General features: G+C 44.0%; 1 protein-coding gene across 3 annotated transcripts in view; it reads right to left on the reverse strand.

Annotated features, from left to right (window-relative positions):
- Positions 1–2,351: 2,351 nt before the first annotated feature.
- The window catches only part of Gab1 (GRB2 associated binding protein 1), a 119,667-nt gene continuing 109,925 nt past the window's right edge, over positions 2,352–12,093 (reverse strand). For 2 of the 3 annotated variants that reach the window (XM_005369539.3, XM_026777257.1), the window contains exons 7-11: positions 10,499–10,588; positions 9,264–9,357; positions 8,860–8,983; positions 5,658–5,780; positions 2,352–4,724 (exon numbers count right to left, since the gene is read on the reverse strand). In XM_005369539.3, the coding sequence (XP_005369596.1) occupies positions 4,566–4,724; positions 5,658–5,780; positions 8,860–8,983; positions 9,264–9,357; positions 10,499–10,588 (590 nt within the window). In that variant the 3' untranslated portion in view covers positions 2,352–4,565. The remainder of the gene's footprint in view (positions 4,725–5,657; positions 5,781–8,859; positions 8,984–9,263; positions 9,358–10,498; positions 10,589–12,093) is intronic. The other variant, XM_005369540.3, reaches the window with a different exon arrangement.

The following is a 12,093-nucleotide window of genomic DNA, read 5'->3' on the forward strand; positions in this document are numbered from 1 at the left end:
TGAAATCTGTGGGGGATTTTTGTTGTTGTTTGTTTTTAATATTTATTTATGTGTATATTTGTCTACATGTATGTCTGTTTGTTACATGTATGCCTGGTCTCCACACAGAGGTCAGAAGTGGGCACAGATCACCTGGCACTGGAATTAAAGGAGGCTGTGAGCCACCATGTGGGTGCTGGCATCTGAACTTGGGTCCTCTGCGAGAACAGGTGCTCTTAACCACTGAGCTGACTCTCCAACTCTGTGCTGGTTTTTGAAGACAGGATTTCACTGTGTAGCCGTGACTGTCCTGGAACTCACTCTGTAGACCAAGCTGGCCTTGAACTCACAGAGATCCACCTGCCTCTGCCTCCTGAGTGCAGGGACTGCAGACAAATGTTACCACGTCTATGTGAAGATGTTTGTGTTTTAACTTATGTTTGTGATTATCTTTGCAGAAACAAATGTTTTCCTAATGGCACACACAAAAACCCCTAAGCTTAGACATAAACCAGTTCCTCATGTCTTTATAAACAATTTCAACACATCAAGTTCTCCAGAGATAATTTAAACACAACAGTGAAATAATTTTTTTTCTGGCTCTATGTATTTGAGTAACATAAATATTTTAGGTGCCTGATGCTGAAAAGGACTTGGAAAGTCTGCTTCACAGTAACTGTCTCATAAGTCAAACTATTACTACAAAGTTTAATACGTCTCATCTATGACAGCAAAGGGCCTCCCTAACACAACTGCTTCTGTGTTTTAAAACTGTGAATTGGGCCAGCTTATGAAGCTCATGGCCTGCCACTAAGCTATATCCCAGCATAATAACATGCTTGCAAACCAGAATGCTGTAGATCTACAAAAGCAGCACTTTCTGAAAAGCTATGGAGAGTTTCATAACTGTTTTGAAACCCACTGGTCAGATGATCTAAACTATTTTCATATGTGTGTGTGTCCTACCTGCACATATGTCTGTGTGCCACGTGTGTGCCATATCCAGGACTGGAGTTACACACAGCTGTGGGCTGACATGTGGGTACTGGGAATCGAACCCTGATCCACTGCAAAAATAACCAGTGTTCTTAACTGCTGAGTCATCTCTCCAGCCACAGGAAAAATGGTTTTGAGACAAGGTCTCAATGTAGCCCAGGCTGGCTTTAATCTTTTCAGTTCCAGCCTCCACCTCCTGAGTGCTGGATTATGTGTGTGCTACTATGCCCAGCTGGCCCATTTATGCAGAGCTGGGGACTGAAGCCAAGGGCTTGCACATTCCAGGTGAGCACTCTACCAGGTTCCTGACATGCGGCTTCAAAGAAAGGTTTTACTTTTGGATTAATCATGTATTATTGTATTTGAAATCTAAAAATACATTCATCTTCCACACAATACCCTCTCCCATCTTTCACACCTATTTCATGGTTTGAGAGTTTAGGTGCATTTCAGTCGCTTGGTAGTTCTGTTTCAGAACGTGCAAAAATTCAAGGTTGTGAGCCTCTCTGGGCTCCCAGTAATGTGGTTAACTATATTCAGATACCTAGGAGTAGGGTGAGCCATGGGTTTCCTTTCTTTTCTTGCATCACTTTGTATGCCTGGTGCCAAAGGAAGTCAGAAGAGGGCACTGGGTCCTCTAGAACCAGAGTTATGGATGGCTGTGAACTACCATGTAGATACTTGGGATCAAACCCTGGTTCTCTGCAAGAGCAACAAGTGCTCTAACCTTTAGGCCATCTCTCTTGCCATCTACCTGCGATGTACATATCCATCCATGTACACATTCATCCATGTACCTATTCATCCATGTAATATTCATCCGTGTACACATTCATCCATGTAATATTCATCCATGTACACATTCATCCATGTAATATTCATCTGTGTACACATTCATCCATGTACCTATTCATCCACATAATATTTATCAGCATACATATTCATCCATGTAATATTCATCCGTGTACAAGTCATCCATGTACCTATTCATCCATGTAATATTTATCTGTGTACACATTCATCCATGTACCTATTCATCCATGTAATATTCATCCATGTACATATTCAAAGAGAATATGTACTTAACAACAATGACAAGTTTTAAATTTACTTTAAGAACATTTGTATGGGTGCTTTGCCTACATGTAAGCCTGTGCCCATGTGTGCAGTGCCTGGAGGCTGGAAGAGGCTGTCAGATTCCCTGGAACTAGAATGACAGACAGCTGTGAGTTGTACAGCGATGCTCAGCTTGCATCCCAGTCCTCTGTAAGAGCAGCCGGTGCTCATAACCACTGAGTCATCTCTCCAGCCCTCGTACGCATTTTCTTGACACGTTACTTATTCACAGAAAATTACAAAAGAGCTCACACACCAAACTCAATCTTTTTTTTTTTATTTAAAAATCCACCTCAAAATTCAGTTCTGGGTTTTAGTTTTTGTTTAAAAAGGAGCGAACATTTAAAAGCATCCAATGTTACTAGTCTACAATTCATCTAGTTATGAACACTTGGTTTGTGGCCTGGGAAAACAAGCACAGCACATGGATCAGGCACAGTACTGTGGCCAGTGGGCCAGAAATCAGGGCACATTGTGTACGCAAGCAACAGTTAAGAGGTCTGAACGGAGGGAGACAAACCTCAGATGTGGACACTCCATTCTGTGTCCCCTCCCCGAGCCATCAGTGAGTCTCAGATCAATGCATAGAGATTGTATGTAACTTGGGCAGACAAGGGACAATGCTAGCTGCTTTCCAAGTCACATGGCAAAGCCAAGACAGACAAGTACAATTACAGTGACAGTAATTCTGTCTGAACATCCACACCACGCGACGCCATGTTACAGATGACAGAATCGCACCATTCCCTTGCTGGGTTCAGAGATCCAGCCGGGCGGTATTCACCACGACAGGGATTCACACAACAGCAAGGCTTCGATGGTTCGAGAACTGGGGCAGTGAATGCAAATCACAGTACAAAACTCTTAATTCATCTACTCACCAAGGCAATAGGTGCTACTTACAAGGATCGCTTAAAATGACATTTCTTTTTTTAAAATGCAGATATAAAACATTAATTGCATAGGGATTTAAATATAAGGCCAAGAAGAATATTAAGTAAAAAAAATTATAGAAAGGGCACTATGGTGTCAAAAGAGAGGATTTCATTCTCAAGAGTAATAATATTGAATTACTGTCTACTTAATTCAAAATCACAGTATGTTGCTGTAACTGACAGTGAATGCCAACGTTTCATTAATTCTAAACCAATATTAGGATTAACCCAAACCTAACTGGAGCTCTCTGTCTAAACCTGATCAGGGTATTGGCAGGGCAGTGCCCTGTACGTACCTGATTAGCCACAGAATCCACCTTTTGGAAATAATGTTTGATCCATGTGAACAAGGGTTGAGAGCAGACCACCAGTCCATCTGCAGGTGATTTGTGGGCCTAATAGTGTAACCGGAGCCAGTCTGGCCAAGGTGCAAGGTCCCACCCAGCAGAACCCTTCACACAATGAACCCAAAACACCAATTAACAAAAACCAACCAAGCTATACTATTAAAACCTAAGTACACATGAGCCAAAGAACTAGGTCTTGACACCAGTATATACATCATCCCCGGTATTTTGGAAACCAACAAAGGGGGAGTCCAACTATATTCTACAGTTTAAGCTCATGGTTACCACCTTTACGGGAAAGCAAATTTGTGAACTACTTCTCATTTTAATGGTGTTAGCCTGTAGCTTCAACTGAAATTTCCAGAACTAAAAGTAGCTCATTTCACTTAGTATTGTTACATAGAGTAGTGTGAGAAGACAAAAGGAACTCCCAAGGGGATCTGCTAGGGTACATCGGGAACTCCCGAGGGAATCTGCTACGGTACTTTGGGAAGACCGAAGGGAATCTGTTAGGGTACATCAGGAAGAAAGGAATCTGTTAGGGTACATCAGGAAGACCCAAGGGAATCTGTTAGGGTACATCGGGAAGACCCAAGGGAATCTAATCTGTTAGGGTACGTCGGGAAGACCCAAGGGAATCTGTTAGGGTATGTTGGGAAGACCCAAGGGAATCTAATCTGTTAGGGTACGTCAGGAAGAAGGGAATCTGTTAGGGTACGTCAGGAAGAAGGGAATCTGTTAGGGTACGTCGGGAAACCCAAGGGAATCTAATCTGTTAGGGTACGCCGGGAACACCCAAGGGAATCTAATCTGTTAGGGTAGGTTGGGAAGACCCAAGGGAATCTGCAAGGGTACGTCAGGAAGAAGGAAATCTGTTAGGGTACATCAGGAAGACCCAAACCAACATGGTCAATGAAAAAGTGCATCACTATAGTAATACTACAGGCATGTTAGCTAGGGACAGATGTTTCTGTGAGAACTACAACACTATTTCCCCCACATTATTTACACGCTACAAATCCAATGCCACACAGCACCATTTACAATCTAATTTGCTTGACCACGTCTGAGAGGCCCTTTTCTCCATCCCTGCTTGCTTGAGCTTCTACTGAGAGTAGAAGCATCGTGTTCTCCACTTGGCATCTGTCTTTTCCTCAGTTCCCACTTGTTCGGCAGTGGCAATGGTGTATCTTCACTTCACACTTTTGGTGGGAGTTTCCGATTCCGTCGACTGCCTGCCATCCGTCCAGGCTTCCCGGGTGCTCTTCAGAGCCAGAGTCTTCTGCTGGTCCACCACAACGTAATCCACCCTCTCGTCGGCCATGCTGCTGCCCGATCCACTGCTCTTTTGCTAAAAAAAACAAAGAAATTGCCCCCAAAGTGCAATTTGTGAGAATGGTTCTGGGTGAAACTCAAAATTTAAAACAGATACATATGCCTTTCATGGGAGTGCCCATCTTCCCTCCCAGGACTCGGGACGCAGAACTAGGTGGGTGGAGCTGAGTTCAAAGTCAGCCTGGTCTATGTAGAGAGCTCCAGAGCAGCTAGGGCTACATAGTGAAACCCTGCTTCAAAAACAAACAAATATAGACAGATATTTGCAGTCCTGAAATTACATACAGAAAAACCTTAGTTTAAGTGTATTGTCTGTCAATACCTAACTTGACACTAATTTCTCTTAATTTTAAAATTATATAGAACCATTCAAACAGAAGAAGATGAAAACCAGGTCCATCTAAAACGTAGAGACCAGAGTCTTCCCTTAGCTTCTGTTTGACCTTTCCAGGCCTGGATCAGCACCAGGACAACCTGCTGCTTACTCTTAGCCCTAAGTAAGGTACTATTCAAAGGAAAACAAACTACAAAGGGGATTCTTTTTCTTTCATTTTTACAGAGGGTCTCCATGTAGAGCTGGCTAGTCTGGAATTCTCAACGTAGACCAGGGTGGCCTTGAACTCAAAGACCTTCCTGCTTCTGCCTCCTGAATGCTGGGATTAAAGGTGTCACCACCATGCTCAGCTAAGTCACATTTCCTTCATTTTAAAGAGAGTGAAAGCATGGGCAAACTCAGAATTTGTTAAGTAATCATTTCTACAGTAACCACAATGAGTGGAAAGCTTACAACTTCCACACCTCTACAGAACTAGCATCTTCGTAATTCTGTTGCTTGTGACTTAGAAAACAACTGTCTCGAAATTTCCATCAGGCCCCTAAAACTTCTCCAAAGAAGATGGTCTTTCAAAGAGTGCTTGAATTACTTACAGGGCACATCTGTCTCACTTACCTTCCGTGGTGGCGTGGATTTCCCAGAATCGAGGTCTAGATCCAGGTATTCGACTTGTTTATCTCCCTTGGGCTTGACCATGGGGCTGCTTCCTCCATCAAGGCTGTTACTGCCGAAGAGATTCTGAAAGCACAGAACAGCAACCAGTGGGCAGACATTCAGGAGATTTGCTCTGCCCCCCCCCTCTTTTTTTCCCCCGGGGGATGGAGAAGAGTCACTGTGTTGTCCAAGACTGGTCTTGAACTCCTGGGCTCTAATTCAAACCTAGTTAAAGCAAGATCTGACCTAGGAGAGCCCCCAGCGATGACTACAGTAGGAGGCAGCCATATTTCTCAGTAGTGTAGCTAGCCACTGGTAAGTGTCCCTTGCTCAAGTAAATAACTCCTTACCCACGCGTGTGCAAGCAACCCACCCCAGGCACATGCGCACACGAAACTGTGAAGAGCAATAATAAAAAATATTTAGACATCAAGCCACACATGACTGCAAAAGCTGAAGCAAACATTCTTTTGTTTGTTTGTTTTGGTTTTGGCTTTCTGAGACAGATTTCTCTGTGTGTAGCTCTGGCTAGCCCGGAACTGGCTCCTTAGATCAGGCTGGCCTCAAACTCAGAGATCCACCTGCCTCTGTCTCCAAGTGCTAGGATTAAAGGCGTGTGCCACCATTGCTTGGCTGGTGTATTTTTAAATGCAGGGAGCCTGGTAAAAACTAAGACAGTTTTTGAAGATTTGTATATGTGCCCAGCTCAATTACATTTTTATAGAGAGGAACCCTCTTAGGTCTTGCTTTTAAAGTGGAGGGGGGGGGTCTGGGAAGAGGTGAGGAAGAGAAGAATATGATCAAAATATATTGCATGGAAAATTTAAAAATAAATATACACATTTAATTTTAAGCTATCTGGAGAAAGATACATCCAAGTATGTTAACTAAAGCTATGGATCATGACTGCACTTCCTTCAGTTAAGGACCTCACTCTCTATCAGCCTGATCTCTTCCTTACATCAAAGGAACTGCATTATAGAAGGACTCTCTAAAATCAGGCAGCAAACCCTGAAGACAGACTTTGGCAAAGACTTCTAGAGCAAATGGCACAGCTCACAGGATGGGGAGCACCTGGATGCCCAGTTAAAATGGCGGGCATGCCCCCTCTCCTAAGTTATGAAAAGAACAAAACCCCGCAATGCAATCACAATTCTTTCCCTCTAGAACGGCCCTCTCAGCTTGGAGTGTGGGTAACGCTCCGTCTGAAGGCGCCCAGTGCAAACACACATTTCACCTTTCTCTGGCCAGCGCGGTTTCTACAGTATTTTAAGCTATAAGAGTGACACATAAATTCCTAGTTCCTGCACAGTTAATTCCAGTTGGCTGTTCCTCAAAGGACTGGTCAGCACTCCAAGCTGAACTCTGTCTAACAGCAGAGCTGGGCTTTCTTCTCATCTCAACGTGGGGCTGAAATTCAGCTTCTTTAGGAAGTCTATGGGCTCTTGCTCCAGCCTTAGTGGGAAACAGCCCGTCTCCACACTAGCCTTTCTCCCAGTATTTTTCCCACACAAGTTTTAGAGAAATTCCAGGATTCTGAGACTCACTGTAAGCACTATGCACATGAAGTAACAAAATAAAGCAATAGTGCTAACGTTCTAAGAAATATGCAGGATTGATTGATGTTTTTGTTATCATCTAACATTTATGGCAGTAGTTGGACCATGACTCAAATTTTTGACAACCTATTAAGGGTTCATTTGATGAATGTGTGACTTGATCTGTACACACAAATCAGATGTAATATAAATCTGTCCTAACTTTTTGGAGACTATTAATTTTTCTACACTGGTTTAATAAATCCAAAAGCATGTCAGATCCTGTGAATTTCCGTCAACACATTGTGTTACAACAGTTAAGAGTTCTGAGGAATCTTAACAACCACATTCTTTTCTAAGGAAGGGCCACATGGGCCACTGAGTCCTGGCAGCTGGCGGCATGGGGAGCTAGAAGGGACACAGTCGACTTATCGATTGTACCCACAGCTATTTGCACTTAAAAAAAAACCACAACTGTATATGTATGTCTTTACATATGTGCATGTGTGTGCGGGGACTCAGAGACCAGCAGAGGGCACCGGATCCCCTGCGGGTAGAGTTACTGCCATGAACCATCTGAAGTGGGTGCTGGGAATTGAAGTCTGGTGTGCTTGGCTGCTGGGTCATCTCTCCAGCCCCAGCTCATGCTTGTTTGGACATACTAGACATACCAAAGTACTTTCCTGCCTTAATGCCATAGGTACACACAATTCTTAATTTCATTTCCTCAGTTTGACTTCTGATTGTAATGCCTTTCTTTCTAGTACTTCCTTTAGTAGAACTGAAAGATCATTGGAGACCGTCTGCATAAGACAGTTCTTCCAGACGCCTGCCATAACCTGGGACTGGAGGATTTCACTGCACTACAGCTGGGGATGTTTTAAATGAACTACAGCTGGAACGGCTGTGAACTCCTGGAGTGTGGATGTGAAATGCCCTTCAAAGGGTGATCTGTGGGAGGACTTGATCTCACAATGGCACTACTGAGAGGTGGCGACATCTCCAAGAGGTGGGGTCTTTATTTATGTCACTGGGCCACATCCTGAAGAGGGTGTGAGATCTTGGCTCTTTCTCACTTTGATACAGGTAAGGAGGCAGTAGCTCCGCCACATGGGTCACCACAGGCCCAAAGCAACAAAACCGAGCAACCTCAGACACTCAGCACTCCAAGTAAAATAAACCTTCTCAGCCAGACATGGGGGTGCACACCTTTCCCACCTTTAATCCCAGCACTCTGGAGGCAGAGGCAAGCAGATCTCTGTGAGTTTGAGGTCAGCCTGGTTTATAGAGTAAGTTACAGGACTGGCTCCAAAGCTACACAAACCCTGTCTCAAAAACAAACAAACCTTCTCTCTAAACTGGTTGTCTTGGAAATTCATTACAACGGTGCAGAGCTGGAACAAAACCCTTCATGTTTTTCAATGATTTACAATGGTAACACAGAACAGTTTGACCGCGGCTGGCATTAGACTATGATAGTCCTTAAATGAGCAAAAGTACTTTGAAGGGAGCCTTGGATTGTTTAGGCATAGGAAGAAAGTTGTGAGGGTAGAAGTGTGCAGATGGTCAGCACGGTTTAAGCTGCACTGGTTTCACAGGGAGAAATGAACGAGGACTGTACATACCGAGTCTTCGCTGGACAGGTTTGGGTTCATGGGGACGTAGTTCTCCTCACTGTCGTGAGAGTCGCTACTGGACGTCGTGCTGTGCACAGAATCCGGCCGAGGGGACAAGGGGAATCTAGAGGAGCTAAGGAAAGATCTCCATGAACATGAGGAAGAGCTGTCCAATCACTCCAGTATAAACCGAAGCGATAACACGCATCCTTTCTAGTTTACAGTTACATACTGCACATTTGTATTAGAACACATGACAGCTCTGACTTTGTAGACCCCTGGTAGGGGAGCTTCTCTAGGCTGTTGTTTGACCTATTGCTCTTGAATATAGGCATTTTATAAAGTTCTTTTATAAAATAGGATATTTTAATTGTCCCGCTGTCCAAACTTCATGTTGTGAGCACAGGACTTACCCCCGAGTGAAGCTCCTGGTGATGGGGGATCTGACTGGGGCTTGCAGCTCTTCCCACTCTGGCAGCACCTTTATTTCCAGAGGTGCTGGCTTGGCTAGGAAGAAAGAGAAGAGAAGGTCTGGGTGCATAAAGCCTCGAAAACCAAACAAGATCCTCTCAATTGCACAATTTATACATGGCAGGCAGACACTGTCTTACGTATGATAACAAGGCCTGCAGTGTCAGAGTTTTAAATGCTCAGGGAAAAAAGCTAAAACTTTCAATGCATGACTGTCAGTCAGCTCAAGGTCCAAACTACGAACGACTATATGTTGTTTCTCAATGCGGATACACACCTTGTAGATAGAAATTAAATGAGGTTGTAAAAGTATGAATTCCTTTAAAGTTGCTGGGCACTATTCTCATTAAACCATTTTTTTTTTTACAAATTTAATCTTTGGGGGCGGGGGACTTAAGCATCTGTGTAAAACTCGTTCTCCAGTACTGAAGCATCCAGCAGACAGCAGCACACGTAAAATGACGTGCCGAAATCACCGGAAACTTCGCTAGATCCCAAACCAAAGGATCATCAACTTGTTCAAAAACATGTAATCTTAATCAGCTATCTTACACATACCACGAGAGCACTGGGTGGTCATTTCAAAGCTGCAAATCTCCTGGGCTCACAGCTCAAGCATGATGAAGCCCATTACTGAATCTCAGTCAAGAGCTCTACCAAGCTATAGCCTTAAAACAGACACCTTCAGCATACTGCCTGCATGAAGGTGATTTTTCTTCAAGTTTCCTTTATTTATTTTTATTTTACATAGAATGGTGAACAAGAGTTCAGCTGTCAATTTCTAAGTTATGCCATGGTAAAAACACCGAAACTACTTTTTATTCTATTTCAGAACAGTAAACACATATATATGCAGAGACAGGAGACAACTGGGGCTCACAGCAGCCCATAAGCAAAGGGGAAACAGCTTGCTGCCGCCTAGAAAGTTAAGGGGTAATGCAGAGACAAGGCTGACTATAGCTGACATGGAATCAAATGGTTCCCACGCTGCCTCTGCCCATTGGAACAAAGAGACTCACTGTGCACCACGAGCTGCATTCTCTTTAGAGACAGCACACTGGGAAGCAGCTTGCAACAGCAGTACTACTAAAGCTCCCCTTTCCCTTTTCCTTCTTTCTTCTGAATAAAAAAAAGTATAAAAATAAATAGATTCCCAATGCCCCAATTAGGTACATACCCTTTCTTCTTGTAGCAAAGTCAGCTATGGTTTGTGAATCAGTTCGCTCTAAACCATGGGGTTTGGGTCTTAAAATTTTAGGACTCTGACCTAATTGGTAAAAAGAAAACTCTCTTATTATAATGTTATTTTTAAATTTGAAAATGGATTCTGTTAAAAAAAAAAAGGTACGGAGCCATGTGCAGAAGTGTGACTTAATAAAAGCACAAACAAAAACCTGTTAGTGAAAACCCAGTCTCACTAGACACGATTCATGCTCAGTACAATGAAATGGAGGAAGCTGCATGCTAAGGTGTGACAGGCACGGGGAGGGGGACAGAGAGGGCAGGGAAAGGGACAACGAGCTGCTTAGCCTTCTTTTCTTGAGGACAAGGAGGAAGACCGTGTGCCATGTTAGCAGTTCTTGTAACATGTCTTAGAGAACTAGACAACGCAAGAGGTTAAATGAACGTGACTTGAGTGGCTTCCTTTGGCTTCCCGCTGCTCAGGGATGCAGCCTTTACTGTGTTCCTCTACAGAGAACCGGGTGGCTTATCCACTCAAGTTCAGTATTGTTCTCCAGGTCAGCTTGCGATCTCACAGCTCTCTGGAGTCCACAGTCACCCACGGCGTCAATCTACTCAAATGAAGCAGAGAGGTGCCTAGGACTGTTCTTAGATGTAGAGCTGTATGACTCTGAGTAAATACAGATGTGGACATCACCTGTCTGAACACCACAGACCGCTGGCACATGGAAGTTCTAGTATATCCAAACTGCTGTTGGTGTTACCTGCGGCATGTTGTTCACCCGGTGGTTGTTAGAAGGGCCAACGGTAGTTTTACTTTGTTCCTGAATTGTTCACCTCAGTATTCTCTAAACCTTTGTTTGTTTAAGACAGGGTCTCCCTACATAGCCCTGAAACTCATTAAGTAAATAATGACTAGACTTGACCTCACGGAGCTCTGCCTGCCCCTGTCTCCTGATGCTGGGATTAACGAAAGGCAATGAGCCACAACGCCAAGCTGTACTCTCCAAATGTTATCTGGTTAAATAATGGCTGCTGTCTTGCTCTGGTTTCTCACATTTCTGTAGCTCCATACTTCCAGTGCTGTCCAGTACTTAATGGGTCACACCATCAAGCCAACAGCCTTAGCAGGACCAGCACAGGGGCTCAAAACCTCCGAGCTGTGTGAGAAGCCTGGCTCCTTCGAGCAGTTGCATATGGACTAGACATGTTAGGGAAGAGAGAACCGCTAAATGAGGCATTAAAACAGAAGGAACAGGTCACCCAGGAGGGTGAGAGCCTGTGTGAGTTCAGGCCTGGTGCCTCCCGCCCAGAATGATCTTGGGTTATGAAAAGTAGTGACACTCTTTAAAAAACAAACAAAAAACAACAAAACTATGCCTTAAAAACCAGGATATCGGTCTTCGGATGTCTCTTCTCCCGTTTCTACCAGGACAAACAGGGGCCAGGGTGTTCACAGACAAAACAGAATCATCAAGGATCTGATAACTGGGAGTTTCCTGATGGCCGCTGAACTTATTAAAAGCTTAGCTAAGCCGGGCGATGGTGGCGCACGCCTTTAATCCCAGCACTCGGGAGGCAGAGGCAGGC

This window comes from Microtus ochrogaster, unplaced genomic scaffold, assembly GCF_000317375.1.
Source record: "Microtus ochrogaster isolate Prairie Vole_2 unplaced genomic scaffold, MicOch1.0 UNK51, whole genome shotgun sequence".
Taxonomy (NCBI): Eukaryota; Metazoa; Chordata; class Mammalia; order Rodentia; family Cricetidae; genus Microtus; species Microtus ochrogaster.